The sequence below is a fragment of the Trachurus japonicus genome, chromosome 5, assembly GCF_045865225.1.
Source record: "Trachurus japonicus isolate A0001 chromosome 5, Traja_1.0".
In the NCBI taxonomy this organism is placed as follows: Eukaryota; Metazoa; Chordata; class Actinopteri; order Carangiformes; family Carangidae; genus Trachurus; species Trachurus japonicus.
Window position 1 is genome coordinate 6,858,534 of NC_140911.1, and position 18,569 is coordinate 6,877,102.

Consider the following 18,569-nt stretch of genomic DNA (forward strand, 5'->3'; position numbering starts at 1 on the left):
GCTGCAGCCGGAGCAAAGTTAGAAAGAACGATAAAGACCGTCGACCACAGCCCTCCCCTCCACCACCACCACCTTACCTCTCCGGCAGCTCATCTCTCCTCCACCTCCACACACATGAAAAGACTGATCCGGCAATGCCACTGTTAATGGCGGGGACATTATTCATCTCTCCAGCCAATTTGAGCTCCTTTTCTTTCAGGAATAGAGGCACAAGGGGTTGAGAGGAGTCAGCGAAGAGTATTAAATATGTAGAGGAAGATGGACAAAAGGAGCGGCAGAATAAAGAGGGGCAGCAGAGGTGGGAATGAAGAGGGACGGGAGGTATGGTGGCGGTGGTGGCGGTGAGACCAAGTTAGTTAGCGAGAGACTGCGAGGGAAGTGGTGTGATAGGTGTTCAGAGAGATGCCACATTTACCCCGTCTGTTCAACCTTTTTAACACTGAACTGAGCTCCAGTATAGATCAACTGAAACTGGAAATACGTTTATGTGAAGAAACTAAAGCGAAAACTTTGCAGAACGAGTAGAATCAGTGTGTTCAGAGGTGGGCCCAAAAACTTTAGGACAGATTTTGATGATTTATTGATCTAAAATCAATGTGAGTGTCATCGTGCCATCTTCATTAGAGGCTTTTTGATTGCAGGCCATCAGGTCCCCTACTACAGGACTCAGTGAACCTGCAGGAGCTATATATATATATATTTTAAAAAAGTGTCTCCAATTTCCACTTGTGTGGTTAAAAGCCAGTATTTGGCGGTTTGAGTTCCAGTCTGCCTGGCTGTCAGGGAGGATGTACGGCCGGAGTGGCCTGGGCTGGAGAGATCATAAAGCTCGACGGTGATTGACGGTATCTTAATGGAGGAGGACGGATCAATAAGTAATATCAGCAGGTTTTAATTCAAGGCAACACGCATAAACCTTTACCAACTTCACAATGTCACTCCGTGTTCATAAAAGTTTTCTCAACATCCCCTCCAACAAAAAGAGATAAATCCATCAAAAAGTCATCACGGTTTTATAGCCCTCCCTCCCTCCTCTCTTTCTTTCCCTCCTTTCATCCAAACCCCCCCACTCCCCTCCACCCCTCATCTCCATTTTGATGTCTGTCTATTAGCAGAGGGTGAGGCCTTTCCTGCTCTCACATCCAGGGGCTAAATTAGCTCAATCAGCCCCCTTTCACCTTACTTCCGTGGGCTTCATGCTGAGTGACACACTGCTCCCCTGGGAAGGAGGGAGGGAGGACTTAAACACACACTAACACACACACACGCACACACACACACACTGAAGCCAGCAGACAGAAGACTATAGAGAAGAAGAAGAAGAAGAAGAAGGGGTGAGGACGAGGAAGGATGAAAAAGAAGGACAGGTTGGAGGAGAGAATGAACTTTCATTTCTTGATAGAGGATCCATCCACAGCTCTGAATGAAGCTCCTTGTTCGCTGCTTGTTGAGCGCTAAGAAAAACCCCTGTGTGATTATTTTACCCCCCTCCTTCCCTCCTTCCTCACCTCTCTGCAAGGCGCGGCGGTTCTCAAGGTGCCGGTGCCAAACCCGCTTCAAGAGGCCCATGCAGCCATCAGAAAAAAAAGGAGGTGATGAGAGATTCTCAGTGTGTCTCCACATACACACACACTATGCCAGGCCCAGATTCTGCGTTCGCGTGCCAGCATCTCTTAAATTGCACCTTCATGTTTGATTTGTCTCAACCCTTCCCCTCTCCCCTTCTTACTAAATAGCCACCCAAGTATCTGTGGAAGTGCAAGGCAGGCACTTCTGCTGCGGTAATGTGTGTTGGAGGGGTAGGGGGGGAAGATGGGCGAAAAGGTGGTGATCGGAGTGAGCCATAAGATCTACTCTTTGCAGCTCTACAGGGATTTATTAGACTGGGGGAGTACATTAGCATCATAAAGACCCAGGAGAATGGGCCTGTGGATGGGCTGCAGACACCACCACTACACTTTAACATGCTCTGCGGCATCAGTCAGTGTGTGTGCATGTGTGCATGTGTGTGTGTGTGTGTGTGTGTGTGTGTATGTGTGTGGATGAGGAATAAGATTACTCCGATTTAACTTAAGAAAGGCTGTTAAACGGTTTATGGATCATCCTGAAGCAGTGGCGGACTCATACATCAGGAGATGATGGAACGAGCTGCAAAAAAAGGAGAAAAGAGGCCGACAGGAGGAGCAGGCAGGTGAAACGTGACGGCCTCCACCTCGGATAAAAGACGGTGATTAAACTGGCACCAATAAACCTCGTCGTCTGTCCACACCTTTATATTTTCTCTCGGAGGGTGTGTGTGTGTGTGTGTGTGTGTGTGCTGCCCTGCTACACTACTGGGATCTTTGAAGAAAAGTTGAACTCTCCCAGGCGAAACAAAAGAGCAATGTCCTGACTGTGTTTTTTTTTTTTTGGTATAAAAACACACACTGTACATCACCCAGCCAGTGAAAGTGAGACAAGAGGTCAGTTGCACAGCAGCTCAGTCCTGTCTCTGCCTGTGGCTGTAAAATCACAGCAGCGAGTAGATACACTCACTGGGGTCATGTTCTGCCACATAGATCTCTGCTGCCCCCTGGTGGCTTTATTATGTCACATTATATAAGGGGTTTTGTTTAGGACAGGGGTGTCCAAACTTTTTGCAAAGAGGGACAGATTATGGTGAAGTGAAAATGTGTGTGGGCCGACCATTCAGCCTGACATCCTTTGAACCATTAACATTAAATGCAAATGAACTATTTAATACTATTTTTTATTATTGCAAATGGCATTCTTTTCATTTCTTCACATAAAATATAAATAAATCTGAACAAGTTTTTTTTTTTACCAAAATCACTGTTTTTCGTATTTGAAGACCACATAAAATGAAGAAAAAGTCTGTCTGGAAGCTTAAACATATCTAGGTTCATTTGAGACATTACATATTATATTTTATATCATATTATATTATATCTTAGAAATGGGCTGGAAAGGGTCAAGGGTCGCGCGGCTAGAGTGCAGCCACAGGTCTGCTCCCATCTTTTGGTGAAATATAAAATAGCTTCTTTTTGTATGTGTTTTTTTTTTTTTTTTGTACGTGCTGGCGGGCCGCATATTATTGATGTTATGAGAGAGGCTGAGGGCCGGTGGGAATTTGAACACCGGCTGCAATTGGCCCCCAGGCCAGACTTTGGACATGCCTGGTTTAGGATGATGTTGCATTGGCTTGCATTCTGTTCCCGAAACAAAATCGAATTGTTAAGATCCCTGTCTGACATGTTTAGAGACAAACAATAAGGCTGAAATAATCATTTGTGTCTCAATCATAAAAATATACCAACTCCTTTTCCCTCACTGAAAAAGCCACAGTCCATAAATATGCAAATATTGTTCGTCTCCTGTACACATGGTGTCTCGTTTGCATATTCAACCTCGACTTGATTAAATACTGGTCATGATGTCAGAAAGAAACTTCTCCTTTTCAGCTGACAGATGTGAAAACATCTGTCTAGTGTCACGCTTCAGGGGACTTCAATCTTGCAGGGACCTAATTTCTGTCCCCATATTGTCAAAGAGTCCCTATAATTCAAATGTGCGAGACCTCATATTTGTCTCTAAACACATGTAAGTTATATCAATAAAGAAAAGAGAAAGGAAAAGAAAAAAACACAGAAAGCCGGTGAGTGTTTTCTGGTAAAACATTTTTATATTCTCAGTAAAATCAGAACCACTTTTCCCTGTGTAGTTTGCTCCGTAGAGCGCCCTCTAGTGGAAGAGTAGAGGAGGCCTGAGCAGCTCTTTGGAGTGTTGGCTGGGTGACAGTACAATAGTCAAACTCTGGCTGAAAAAGGGAAAAAGGCACAACTCTGGCAGACGGGACAGAGGCTGAACGCGCAGAGTCAGTGATACAACGCCATGGCGACCACAACTCCTCGGCTCAGAGTTCATGTGAAGTCAGTCGTTTTTCTGGTCTCCAAGGAAACCAAAGTCAGGAAGGAGATAGGAGGCGTGGCAAAAAAAAAAAAAAAAAAAAAAAAAAGCCAACCTGCTCCAGTCTGACCAGAACCACTGGTAAACCGTACATTCATAAACTGAGTAATTTAACTTTAATCAAAAAAGAAAAAAAAAAGAATCACCTCTCATCTATTTCTGGCTCCAAATTTCAATGTTAAAAAAATCCCAATCATATAAAAATGGCATCATAAATGTACAGAAACTCTTCATCTCTCCAAAGTCACTTGAAATCTGGAAGTTTTATATCATAAATGGCTCCAAACTCCTTCCCCAATCAAACATTAGTGGCATAAATGTCTTTACAGTGTACTTCTTGAAAGGGTAGTTTTTTGGAATAAAACTAAAAAATAAAACTAAAAACAACAAATACAAATAAAATACATTTAAGTGGCTTAGTGGCATAAAATATCTGAAATAAATCTTATTTCATAATTCTTCAATGTAATGTACAAAGTCAATACAATAATATAGTTTCCAGTGCTTTTTGGGAGATAAAATAAACAAACAAACTATAATAAAAGAAAAACAAACACTTCTTTTAATCAAAAAAAAAAAAAAAAAAAATCACCATCAAAGTTTTTTTTTTTTTTTTCTCCTACCTTTATCAGTACTGATCATAAGCTATATCAAATCAAAGCCAAGCCCCCCTCCCCCCCAGGTCCACCCACCACAGAGATACAACTCGGGGACACGTCCACCTGTACCTGCCCTCAGCCACACACACAGAGTGAGAACAGATTCCCTTTACGTGGCAGCTGGAACATCTGGCCTGTGGTTTCCCTCTGCAGCTTCACCCCACTCATCAGGGGGAGAGACCGGCTGAACCACAGGAGACTTGTTAATGTGCTGATTTGAAAACAGCCTCAAGGCACACTGCACTGTATGTATGTATGCATATGTATGTGTATGTGTGTGTGAGCTCTTTAATGCATAATATAGTATGTGTATGTGTGTCTAGTGGGCGTGCATCTGCGTAGTAAATAGGGATGTCACAATTACTGGTTTTCACATTTGATCACGGTATTAAACGCCACAATTAATTGATCGCAAAGATTCCTAAATACCGTCACTTTCCTCCCCAAAAAAGATCATGTATAATCCGTGTTGCGCCAAAGTAAAGGTAAATGCACAGATACTGGTCCATTTACCTAACGTAGCATCTAATTGGTAGGAATTTAAATGCTAGAGTGTCATTTGTAATAAAAAAAAAGAAAGATTAAAATTAACTTAAACATTTGGTATCGATGACACTTCCCCTGCCGGATTAATAATTAGTCATATTTTAATAGATATTTAAAATATTTTATAATTAGTGATGTATATTTTAACTATATTTGATTTTACATAATAATCGTGATAATCGTAATACCGTGATTATTTCTCTGACAATAATTGTACCAAGAAAATCTGTAATCGTGACATCCCTAGTATTCAAAGCTTTGTCTGTCTGTCTGTGAACCGAATGACAGCGCGAATGCATGCATGTGTGTGTGTGTATGTGTGTGTGTGTGTGTGTGTGTGTGTGTGTGTGTGTGTGAGAAGACTATAACTACTGCTGCCACTGTCACCTGGGACGAACTATCTCTCTGCAGGAACAAACCCCCGTCTGTCCTTCGTCTGGGCCTCTGGCATTAAGCCCTTCAAAGTCACTGCGTGAGAGAGACATTAACTGTTTATCTCCTACGTTAATAAGGGTTGTATGTGGTACAGAAGCACACTCTAAAGCATTTACAGGCATAACTGAACTTGATATTAAGTCTAAACCCCCCCACCCCCACCTCTCTACCCCTCCCGGACACAACCTCTAACCTATAAAAAGACGCCTTTGAGGAGCAGCAGCTGCAATAACCAAAAGGACACGTTGATAGGGGGGTTACGGCCGTGACACAGTCCAGGTTAACATCTGCTTCTACTTAAAAACAATCCTCCTTGTGTATTCTGTTACAGTACCTGAGTATTTTGACACCTCATAGATTTGGATGACACTGTTTTGTTTTGTTTTTTTGTTTTTTTAAATAGTTTTCTTTCTTTCTTGACTCTCTTTCCAAAGTCAACACACACTTTACAGTCCCTGTGGTTAAATGTCACCACTGTAAAATGTTAAAGGTGTAGAAACGGAGGGACAGCAGTGTGTGTGTCTGTGTGTGTGCGTGCGTGAGCGTGTGAGTGAGTGTGAGGAGGGGGGCACCACTGAAATAGAGACAGATGCAGTAAATGAAAACTGATCTTTTGTCAGACTCCAAACAGCTCGAGCTTTAGGGTAAAAAAGAAAAACGGTGGAATAACAGACTGAGTAGCAGAACAATGCGAATGGACTGAACCCCCCCCCTCCCCCCCCTTTAAGATAAATTATGCATGCAGGACCATAAAGCTACTTCCATTTTATGCACTATCGTTCATTCAATCATTTATGGTTACTAAAAGAGGGCTGATGTAAAGGGGAAAATAACTTGTCCTCTATCGAGTGAGACAATGAGCTCGGTTGTCCTTGTATCTGATAACTTCAATCTAATTAACTGCTGGTTTTTTGTCCCTTGTTCAATTAACATTCAGAGCCACCTTTATGGAAACAAGGCCAAGTGAGCTATATAACTCCTGACCTGGCAGTGTTGGTTCGCCCCCTTATAAACGCTCAGTCTGCTGGGCAAAGTTTCAAACTGCTCAGGTTATCTTCTCTCACACACTGCTGCTGTGTTTGTGTGTGCAATGTTTTTTGTACCGTGCGAGAGCTGCACACTGTCTATTGCTTGTACCGTTAACAGATAGTTGTACCACAAATGAGTGTCGTTGGTGTGTGTGTGGGTTCAAATTGTGTTTTGTGCATAGTTTGTGAGTTTGTGCTGATGTGATGAGTGTGCTGTACATGTGTTGAGAGTTGTTGCCTGTTGCCTGCACCCTCTGTGAAGTGAAACCTCTGTATGTGCGCATGTGTGTGTGTGTGTGTGCTCGTATCGTATGAGCGCCATGTGTGTTCGTCTACAGTATGTCTCCGTCCTCTATGCTGAAGCTGGATCTGCGGCTGGAGTCGACCGAGGCTTCGGGGGACATCGCGGAGAGCAGCGGGTCTCCGCCCATCGGGGACAAGGGCTCGTCCATCATCAGGAAGCTCAGCTCGCCTCTCCTGCCCTGGACGTCCAGTCCTCCGAGGTCGGCGAGCCCCGACATGCTGTCTGAGAAGCTGGGGATCCCATCGCACAAGTCCAGCGACTGGCCATAGTCAAAGGGCTGAGAGCTGCCCACAGCGGGGAACTGGATGGGAGGCTGCGGCTGCAGGTGCTGCGGGAGCGGCGGCAGCTGCCGGGGCTGAGGCTGAGCCTGGCCCTGAGGTTGGAGGTGGTTTTGCGGGAGGAAGTGGTGCTGGTGGGTATGGGGCTGGGCCTGGGGCTGGGGTAGGTGCTGCTGGGGGTGCTGCTGGTGGTGGTGGGCTTGTACCTGGGGGTGAGAGAGCTTCTCCTCTGGGCTGGTCTCTTGTTTGATGTAAGAACCCATCAGGTCACCCGGGTTCAGGCCAGAGGGGGAGTTGCTGGGGAGGCCGTGCATCTGAGCCTGCATCTCCAGCTCCTGTAGACGGTGTGAAGAGACAACATCATCATCATCATCATCATCATCATCAGTGTGTTAGGTTAGGTTATACTTTATCTATCCATGAGGGCAAATTCGTTAGTAACAGCAGGACATTTGAGTACTAAATAAATATATATACACTGTATGCCATTAGCTATATCAAATTGTACAAAAAGTAAAATACATAATACATAAAAATACTTAAAGGGATAGTTCAACATTTTGGCAAATTGGCCCATTGCCATAATCCCCATAGTCTTAGGAGTAGGTTTGTTACCTTTATTTGTCGGTGCAAGCTATTTTTAGAACGGCGGAGCAGAGCCGCTCAGAGCTACGCTACGGAGGCTAATGGGATTTCTTGGTTTCCCTCATCAAACTCATGAGATAATAACGGAACGTTACGCAGAGACTGCTTGCCAAAAAACTGTCCCTGAGCGCAACGCACGTCAGCGGTTTTGCATGAATTTACCTCTAAAACAACTCTGTCTGGTAACGTTCTGTTATTATCTCATAGCGTGGTGAATGTGCAGGTCACAACTTGTCCACCAGAGCGTTTTGGAGTTGTTGGATTGTGTATTTGATGAGTTTGATGAGGGAAACAAAGAAATCCCAATAGCCTCCTCACAGCTCTGCTCCGCCGTTCTAAAAATAGCCTGGACCGACAATTAAAACGAACCTACTCCTAAGACTATAGGGATTATGGCAATGGGGCAATTTGCCAAAATGTTGAACTATCCCTTTAAAAACTACTCTTGCTGGATAGAATAACAGATTAAAAGTGCTTGCTGGTAGACAAACAAAAGATAAAAGCAGTTTTAAAGTGCAAGGAGGTAAAAGTGCTACAGACATTACAGACGATCTATCTAGAAATGTTAAAAAGTCTAACTGCCATTGGGATAAAAGACTTCCGGAAACACTCTGTTGTACATTGAGGGTGTATTTGCTGCGTTTCTGTGTCTCTACGTGTGTGTGTGTGTGTGTGTGTGTGTGTGTGTGTGTGTGTGTGTGTGTGTGTGTGTGTGTGTGTGTGTGTGTGTGTGTGTGTGTAATACCTGTATGCGTAGCATCAGCTGCTTGTTGGCCATCTCCATCCTTTTGAAGTTGTTCTCCACCTCCCTGGTCCTCTGCACGTCCTTCTGCATCCGTTTGATGTAGTCGACCGATGCTCGCAATATAGTGCCTTTGTTCCAGCGCACATCTCTAAGCACACAGTAAGGTACACAGGCAATTTCCACATGTAAGTGACTGACAGTTACCGGTTTCAATCAACAGTTTCATCTGTGCTGCGAAACAGAGCTCGGCAAAGCAACTCACAGGTCGTTGGTTTTGGGGATCATGGTGCCCAGCTCTTTGATTCGATCGTTGATGTTGAATCGCCTCCTCCTTTCGACTATTAAAGAGGAAAGACGACATGAGAGAGAGAGATGAAAAGGGAAAAGATAAAAGAAAATATATTAGTTTTACAATAATGAGGCATGAAACGAGGCAGATGGATAACTTTGTGTGAGACAATCTGTGGTACGGACAAACAGAATTAACACAAACAGTGACAGTGTAATGTGGTGCATATGACTCAAGTACAGAACAGGGGGGGGATTCACAAATCTACAGTAAAGGGCAAAAAGGGACAAATGTTCAAGTGCACACACACACACACACTCTCACACACACTCACACACACACACACTCTCACACACACTCACACACAGGCAGTCACAGGCAATTACACTTAAGTGCCAGAACAGCAGAAACGAGCAGGTTAACCATCCACCCACAGGTTGCCCTATGTCAGCTAAATCAGTGCAGAGATGTATAAAACTGTTTTTGCAAGAGACAGATTATAGATTATGGTGCATGTGTGCGTGTGTGTGTTCGTGTGTGTGCGTTCGTGTGCAAAGAGCAAAATGCACTCACTCAGATTGTGGTTGTCTTTCTTCTGTCTCTCCTTGGCCAGCGCACGGGCTTCTGTGTCTTTGCAAAAACAAAAGCCGATTAACTTACAGCTGAGACGGTTTGCATAATTACTAACTGTAAAACCAGACGAAGTGGAAGCAGAAGTTTTAGATACACAAACATCTTCATGGTCGTTAGTTACTACATTGTGTGTAAAAAAAAAACAAAAAAAAACAACTGTGACTTCCGCACCTGACAGTTCTCGTTTGATGGTCAGGTTGGCAGGACAGGAGTTACTGGTCATAGCTAAGGCTGGCCCCTTCATCCCAGGACCTGTGTACACGTCCAGATGACTGCTGGACAGAGGGAGCTGGGGACACATGCAAACAACAGACACACATGTCAACAATACACACATTTAGAAAGACATTTACTTTTAAAATGAATCTGGCTTTAAACAAAGTCTGAATGAATGAATGAATGAACTCAAACATGAGTTCCACTTGGGTCAAACTGGTGTAAAAATTAAATGGCTTCTCTCGCTCTCTGGTTCTTGGACGACTCATTTACAGCTTTAAACACCCTGTTGAGTGCCTTTATAAAGTTAGTGTCCATGTTTAGAGCACTGTAAAGAGCAGATAGCAGAAGATAATGCAATAATATCACACCTGAGAAGGGCCTGCCAAACACACAGCAATGATTGACTATCGTACTATCCATCTTATCTCCCTTTATGGCTCGATTCTCTCCTCTGCCTCCTCCAGCCTCTCTGAACTTGTGGAGAGGTCTCGCTACTCGTGCACTTTAGACGTTGTGTAATGGCCGTGATTTAGTTTTGTATGGACTCCTAAAAAAGACATGATATCCTTTTAATTGTACGTTTTAATGAGTGCGATGAACTTCTTTTTTTTTCTTTCTTTTTTTTTTTCTTCCTATGCCTCGTTGCCAGCCGTGTGGTACTCCCTGCAGCGAGGGCAAATGTGACGCTGCTAATGAGGCCTGAAAGATAAAGAACTCGGAGGAAAAGATACGTTATCTGCTGGCTACTGTGCGACTTGTGAGATCAAACACGCTCGCACACACATAAACGCACACACACACACAGACACATACACACACACGGACCTTCTGTTTGTAAATTGCATGCTCCGTTAAAAATCTGACAATAGAGAAATTATACTGCGGAGCTGCGATTTGAAAAACTTCCCGATAATCAGATTCTTCCGATATCGAGACATTTCATTGCATGGTAACAAATGTGTGGTTGAGCAACTGTTTCCAATATTATATGCATCCAGTTAAGTAAAGGAATCCCATATAAAACAATGCATTACATTATAAAACAAAAAATAAACTCTATTTCCCAGCATCCTCCATTTCCTGTCCGAGCACGCTGCCTTTAACTAGACCGTCTAACTCAATTGAACAAGCAAACAAGACAAGGACTCAGTACAGTCTGCAATACACACACATTTACACACATAGTTTTAAGGGTGGAACTGCTCACTTGTGCCTGGTATTCACTGGTGTTCCCGGCTTTTACTAAACTTTGAGATTCCAAGAATTCCTTGGAGTTTGCTGCTTTAATCCGCATCAGGATTAGCAGGTGAGTGTTTTACTCACTGCTCTGTCAGTCGGGAATAAGACTCCAGAGTGAGTGAGTTTTGTTTCTGAGTGTGTTTGAACACGAAACAACACTAGTGCTGCTGCTGCTGCTGAGTATCAAACTGTACGAAGCTTCGGTTTCTGTCTCAGTTAATCTATTGTAACTCGCTCCACACACACACACACTGATCATCCTCAGGGTTGATCAATCACCTAATCTAATCAGTCTGATGTTTCACATGCACACACACACACACACACACACATACATACAAACACATGCATGTGGGCACACTCACACTGATTAAACCAATCAACCACAGAGGACATATTATCAGATACAGCTGCAGGAGACTGTTCGGGTTCCCCTTCCCTCTCTCTGTCTCTCTCTTTCTAACACACACACGTTTAGAGATAGCTGTGAAGTGTGTGTGTCAGACCACACAATGAGCTTGCACTAGTGTAGACCCCAACATCACCCAAAACCCACCGAACAATCTGGCTGATCCACACCCGTCCACACACACACAAACATGAGAAAAAAAGAAAAAGCAGAAACCATCCCTCGGTCCGTCCACCCCTCTGCTCCGGCCCTGGCTCATCTGATAATCAGAGACCCGAGGCTGGGAGTTAGAGCTGCCACTGCATCAGCCCCAAACTGTGAATGAAAGCCAACTCCTACCACTCTGACCAAACCTCACAGTTACTGTAGTTTAATCTTTCTTTCTTTTTTAAACAAACGGCCGCACTTAGTCGTCATCTTACCAGCTGAATCTGTTCTCCTTCGATAACCTCCACAATGGCATACGTCTTATTCATCTCCTTCATCCTCTACTCCTTTCCTTTGCTTGGTCTTTGCTCTTCCTTCTTCTTCCTCTTCTTCTTCTTCTTCACTCTCTGGCACTCACAGCTCTCTCTCTCTCTCTCTCTGTCTCTCTGTCTCTCTCTCGCGCACTCTTTCTGCCACTGTCGCCCCAGTCCCCGGAGAATGACCTCAGCCACACCGATGCCGTCTTTCTTCTACCTCTGCTCCCCACCAAACACGAATGAACTTTCCCCTAACTGGACTTTCAGCCTGTTTTCCCCTTGCACAAATTGCCCTCATCCCCCTTTCCCTCCTCCCTTCTTATCCTCCTTCCCCCCTCCTCCTCCTCCTCCTCCTCCACTCCTTCTCCTTCTCCACCTCCCTCTCTCCCTCTCTCCCTCTCCCTGAATGTCTTGTAAACAAGTTGAACTCTAACTGCTGGCAGTTTAATTGTTAATTTTCTGAGTTGTTCGCTCAAACACAAAGCGCTGTACAGTCTTCCCTGCAGTGTCTAACTATGTCCAACATGGTTTAGGGATGGAATGTTTAGGGTTTAAGTTAATTACACAGTTTTGCATGTGTGTATGTGTTTGTGTTTATGGGTGCATGGGTTAGACATAACCTCCAATGGGGACAGTCAACGGGAGACAACTAAGAAATGAAATTTATAGCAAAATGATGCCAGTTTTCTCTCAGATATAAAGACGACAAAGAGGCAGAAGCTTATAGAAATAGCTGAAAAGTCAAAGTCTGAACACTGACAACTCGGCATACCCAAACCTATGACTCATTTAGAGCCAACCATGCACCACATAATCCCTAAAGTTGATGAGGAGTTCAGAGAAATACAAATTCAGACGATGCAACATTCGGAAAAGTTGCTGTTGCACAGCAAGGTTGATGCATTTATGTTGTACAGTCTTGCAAGCCCAGATAAAATGCATACATGCATATATATAATATATATATTACATTAGGAGCTGTGATGTGGTCCTTAATGAATTATACTTTGAACACTACAATAGCACAAAGAATAAAATGTTTATTTAAATGCTTTAAATGCCCTAAAACCAAGTGTTACAAAATACAATTTTTCATAAAACAAATTAAATATCTCGTAGTAGATTGTTATCAATCAGTTCAATTCACAAATTTTGTAGAAAATGTTTGTGAAAAAATGAATAACTCCAAAAATACTTGAAATTTGTTTCTTTTTACAGTGCTCTTTCAAGGAAAATGTACCAGTGACTACCCACTTTCCTTAGGTGAAAGGTGAAAATTAAACTAAACTATACGACTGAAAAGTTGCGTAGCTGGATACAAAGTACATCCGTCATATAAAAGACAATAAAAACTGAAGTGTTCCTAAAAGTGCACCTCATGCTGTATTTTTGCCTCCTCTGTTTTTGGCACCATACTCACTGTGTTGGGCATCTGCACAGGGTCGATGTACGCCTGAATATCATCGTAATTGGACTGCATGCTGATGATGTCGTCAATAACCTCCTCCATCTGGGGACAAAGAAAGAAGCAGGGCCGTTTTTACCTATGTGGTCTTAAAAAAAGCTTAATGAATCGTAACGTCTTATACTTTAAAAACAGACACAGCACCTCCAGACTCCACACTGACAAATACCTCCACTGCTCATGCTTTCTTTTCTTTCTTTTTTTTTAATTTAAGCATATGAAACCTGTAGGCGTCCACAGGAAGTAGCCTGCAGGTGCAGACGTTCAAGAGAAAAGATGACTTTTATCATGTCATGGAGACTGCTAAAAACAAATTTCTCCGAGGCAGCGAGAGGAGCCATGGTCGAGCTCTGGAGGAGGGGGAGCTGGTCAAAGTCTCCCAGGTTCAAAGGGCCTCGAATCCTGCAGGATCTCTGTCACTTGTTAAGCTGTAATTACTGTTGCAAGGCCATAATGGAGTGTTTAAATTCCAATGATAGCCAGTGTCAGTTATTGCCAGTTAGTCAACACATTGGTCCACGCACGCCTACTGTACTCACAACACATTAACACCAGTGCTTTTACAAACGCTGCTGCAGCCTAAGAAAGCCCATTTAAATCATTATGATGCTTCCATAAAAAAAATGCAGAGATAATGTTACTTTGGAGGTAATATTCAATCCATCATAATTTTATATTGGTGTGTAATTAAGTCATATTCTAGGGGGGATACTTGTTCAATCTGTTTCCTGTAAAATGAAACACTTTATAACATGAGCAGCATTTGTATGTTTATGCCGCCGTCCACTCAGACTTGCAGGCGTCTGTACTGTGCTGTACATGTACTGTATTTAACTGTACCTCATTTTCGTGGCTGGAGCCGATGTTGAGCATGGCCATGGGGCTGTTGGGCGCGCTGTTGCCAGACATGAGCTGCTCGGTGCGCATGTGTGGAGACTGGAGGGGTGGGGGCGCAGACGCCGACCCCCCCGTGGGTCCCATGTTTGCGGGAGGAGAGGGTGGAACCAGCCCTGCTACTGCTTGGACCGTCTGATCGCACACAGAGAGGGAGAGAAAGAAGGTGATAAAGACATAATGATAATAAACTACACAGGAGAAAGGCCATCTCACACCTTTTTACAGATTCTTGCAGCTGCTTCCCCACTATTTAACCCTTTTCCTCAGTTTCTGCTTGTTGAATGCCCATACCTGCCGCCGTCGGCCTAGGCCACTTTTTGTGACACACTGAAACTAACTGTCTTTTGGTGTTTCTGCGTTTGTAAATAATCCTTACTGATAACCCTGTTCTTTACCCTCTCTCAACTTTTAGGCTCTCTAAAGAATCCTGTAATGTCTGTAAAAATCTTGTCTATTAATTCTTTTTATGCTTGAAAAATCCTTGCTATTAACTTTTTTATGTTCTTGATTTTGCTGAATGTTTGTATAGTTGTGCATATTTGCTACTGTCTTTTAACCTATCTCTTCTCCTTCACAGCCCCCCTCCCCTGTCCCCTCAAGAAGCTTATGCCTCTTGTCAGGCCATCATTGTAAATAAGAACTTGTTCTTAATTGATTCTGCCTGGTTAAATAAAGGTTAAATAAAATAAAAAAAGATCACATATTCATGGAGCTGCAGGTTTAGACTGGTACCTGTTTTGTGGCGAAGGTGGTAGACAGGTATTCTTTCACCTGTTGCCGCCGAGACTGACGGATGTGGTAGTCTGTAGGATTCTCCAGGTGGGTCTGTACCTGTGTGGAAGATGGACAGAGAGAAACACCTGATCAATTTCTTATTCCATTAATAATTCACAATTAAAATGATCCATTGAGGTTTTATTTCATTCTTTTTATACACAGTCCTCTCTCAAAACCCATTTTTTCTCCCAGGCTTTTGGACCTGTGTGAGACAAAGTTGTTTGGTTTGCTGAATGTTATGTGTCATTGCTGAAATTGTCTTTTGAAATGTACTTTTGTATTTTATTGTTATTTATGTTATGTAAAGCACCTTGGTCAACCTAGGTTGTTATAAGGTGCTCTATAAATAAACGTGACCTTGATCTTAACAGACTGCCGGACTTTGTACAGACAAATTCACAAATAGTACAGGGGTTTTACTATGACTCAGCAAAAACAAACTTAAACTGGGAAAGTAAACCATTAATTTATCAAAGTCAGACTTTTATCTACATTTTAACGTATAAAATAGGAGCTCACACTCATTCATCCACAGAGCGACATGTGAAGTAATTTCTGCCTGTCGCCATCAAACTGTTTAACTCTACACATTACAACAAGAGTCACACGCACCATGTATAATGTGTAGACTTGTTTTAAATTCCATGTAAATATGTTTATTTTGCTGTCTATATTCTTTATATAATCCCTTATCTTTGTTTTTCCCAACTCTTATACATGTTATATTTCATATTTTCATTTTTGTATTGGGAGCTCTGTAACAAAGGATTTTCCCCTCAGGGATCAATAAAGTAATTAAGATTATGAAAAACATTCACCCACAAGGCAAAAAAAAAAACTCAGCATTACATTTCACTGGCTCACTGACATCTAACATAACGTAACATAACCACACATTGAGCATTCAGACCAGACGTACACACTCACTTATCTCTGTCCCTTTAACCCAGTGATGAGACTGGAGCATGGCAGCATTAAGTCAGTGGTGCTGCCTACAGGGGTAAAGCCACAGTAATTCCTCTGGTGTGGCTACAAAGAGCAGTGGGCTGGCCTCATTCCTTCACATCAAAGAGTAAAAGCTCAGCAGAGAGCGGGACTGCAACGCATTACTACAGAGGGAAGGATTCAACTCCTGTGCCCTCCAAACCCCCCGGCAAGATTATATCAAACAAGGCAGAAACTTTTCAATAACTACATGTTATTCCCACTTCGTCTGTCCACTTTTTTTTTAGTATTAATATTTACAGCAAATGTTGACACTTTGGATAAATGGACATGATTGTCTGACAGTTGTCTGGGCCTCAGAAGGCAAAGGGACAAGTATCCAGTCATAAGTATTTGACCCATGTGGCCTATAGCACTAGATGACAGACACGGTGGGCCTGATGGACAGACTGGCTCGTCTTATCTACACCATGAAAGGGAAAGAGACTGACAAGTCTAAACACTGAGATTTCATAAACACCATTCCATACAAACACCCACACACACACACACACACACACACACACACGTATGCACACGGAGTAAACTGTCAATACATCGAGTTGACCCACACGGTTATCAGTGCATACAAACTGTAGATTTATGGTCTCAAATACCATAAAGCAACACACACACACACACACTAGCACATAATGGTTGTATTGCACAAGCTCACACACACACACACACACACACACACACACACACACACACACACACCATTAAAGATAAGGACGCGCACAGGCATCTTTGGAATCGGGTAAAATGTCACTTCAGCTTTATCTGTCCCTGTCTGACTCAGACTATCTGCATCACTCCTGTCTGTCCTATCGTGAAACATGTCAAACGTCTCTTATCTCCCTCTCCTCCTCCTCCTCCTCCCTCCTTCCTCTGTCTCCCTACCTGCTTGCTGCTCCACCGCATTTTTCTCTCTTTGCCTTTTGCAAATCTGTCCCTGACTTTTCCATGTGTGGCCAGAGCTGCAGTGTGAGAGGCTGTGACATCCAGCGAAGTCTCTGCTGCTGCTGCTGCTGCTGCTGCCGTCCTATCCTGTCTCCTTCTCAGCAACATGTGAGTGGATTAACATAAGTGCTGAACCCCCCCACCCCACCTTTTTTTTTTTTTTTTTGAAACTCCAACCTAAACCAAAATCTTTTCTTTTTTTTTTTTTTCCCTCTTCCATCAATCCCCTCACTCAAATCCGTTTAGTGCTTTGTCTTTGTGGCGGGGTTTTGCATTTTGACCCTGACGTGAATCACAGAGATTTCACTAGCCTATTACACTCATTATTTTATTCCCACAGACTGCACGGTGGTCCGGTCTAAGTCTACAAACACAGAGAGAGTATTTAGAAAAAAGTCTGTGCTCAGTGGATAACGGATCAAACCGCAAATCCCCCTTAAAGTTTTTCTTCTTTTCTTGCCAAAAGTCTCTCAACAGATTATGTATCAGTCATACATTACAAGCAGTGCATTCACACACTGTTATAATATGTATTTATGTTTCTATGTTACATAATTAAGAGCTGTGCCATCATTTTTCAACTCATTTATTGAGCTAAAATTACCTTTGCTGGTCAAAAGCTTTTAAAAACAAATAATTTGTTAATTTCTTTGTGCTCATATCAGTGTAAATTCATCATATTTGACTTTTTGACCAACAAAAACTAAAGTCGTCACCCTGGGCTGCTCTTACCATTTTGTGAATTTTCATTGACGAGGTGAGCAATTGGTTGGATAAGAAATCGGATGTGAGCGTAAAAGGAAATTAAAAAAAAGAGATGATCTATAATGAAATGCCTCTTTTGCATCCCCACTGACCTTAAGAACCTCCACAGGGACCTGCATGCTTTGGTAATGCTGTGGAGTGCTGATGGCCGGGGTGGGTGCAGGTGGCCCCGCCATGCGTTGCTGCATGTAAGGCTGCAAGACTGCATTCTGCTGCTGCTGCCGCTCACGCCGCTCCTCTTGCTGCAGCTGGTCTCGCATCAGCTGGAGAAACACAGACATACAGAGGAATGCTCATTAGAGAAGGAAGGTGATGTGGCTTTTGGCTTTTTTTTTCTCTGTCCCGCTGCTTTTTTAAGAGTGGATATGAAGAGCTGGCAGCATCTTTGCAAATAATAACTGGTGACTCATGTATGTGTTTAATCAGACTGTAATAGGAGTATGCACAGTGCATACATCAAAATATGCAAGGGCCAAATAGCAAAGCCAAATTTATCAGTGGAAAAAAAACAAACAGTTGCTGCATGTAGATGCCCTTCACATATATGACACACCCAGACACACTGAGCAGAATACCTTCCTCTCCAGTGTCCACTCAACCAAACACTGGGATGCCCGTGGCTGATAAAAAGCTTACATGTACTGTCATACAGCTCTGGAAAAAAATAAGAGACCACTTTCACAAATGTTTCTTAAAAGCATCTCTACATGTATGACAGTCATTCTTTTCTTTTCTTTTTTTAAATACCAACACAAACACAACTCATTCTACTTAATGAGACACGGATGAGGTCATCCTCTGAACCACATCTGGTTTTATAGGAAGATTATAAAAACCACTGCTGGGATTAAACATTGAT

At 43.0% G+C, this 18,569-nt stretch overlaps 1 protein-coding gene across 10 annotated transcripts in view; it reads right to left on the minus strand.

The window, feature by feature from the left end:
- Nucleotides 1–3,660: 3,660 nt before the first annotated feature.
- tfeb (transcription factor EB) overlaps nucleotides 3,661–18,569 on the minus strand; it is a 32,938-nt gene continuing 18,029 nt past the window's right edge. For 6 of the 10 annotated variants that reach the window (XM_085775837.1, XM_085775836.1, XM_085775840.1 and 3 more), the window contains 9 exons: nucleotides 17,803–17,973; nucleotides 14,954–15,052; nucleotides 14,165–14,353; nucleotides 13,280–13,369; nucleotides 9,700–9,817; nucleotides 9,469–9,525; nucleotides 8,869–8,944; nucleotides 8,607–8,754; nucleotides 3,661–7,551 (listed from right to left, as the gene is read on the minus strand). In XM_085775837.1, the coding sequence (XP_085631963.1) occupies nucleotides 6,967–7,551; nucleotides 8,607–8,754; nucleotides 8,869–8,944; nucleotides 9,469–9,525; nucleotides 9,700–9,817; nucleotides 13,280–13,369; nucleotides 14,165–14,353; nucleotides 14,954–15,052; nucleotides 17,803–17,973 (1,533 nt within the window). In that variant the 3' untranslated portion in view covers nucleotides 3,661–6,966. The remainder of the gene's footprint in view (nucleotides 7,552–8,606; nucleotides 8,755–8,868; nucleotides 8,945–9,468; nucleotides 9,526–9,699; nucleotides 9,818–13,279; nucleotides 13,370–14,164; nucleotides 14,354–14,953; nucleotides 15,053–17,802; nucleotides 17,974–18,569) is intronic. The other 4 variants (XM_085775844.1, XM_085775843.1, XM_085775842.1 and 1 more) reach the window with 1 other exon arrangement.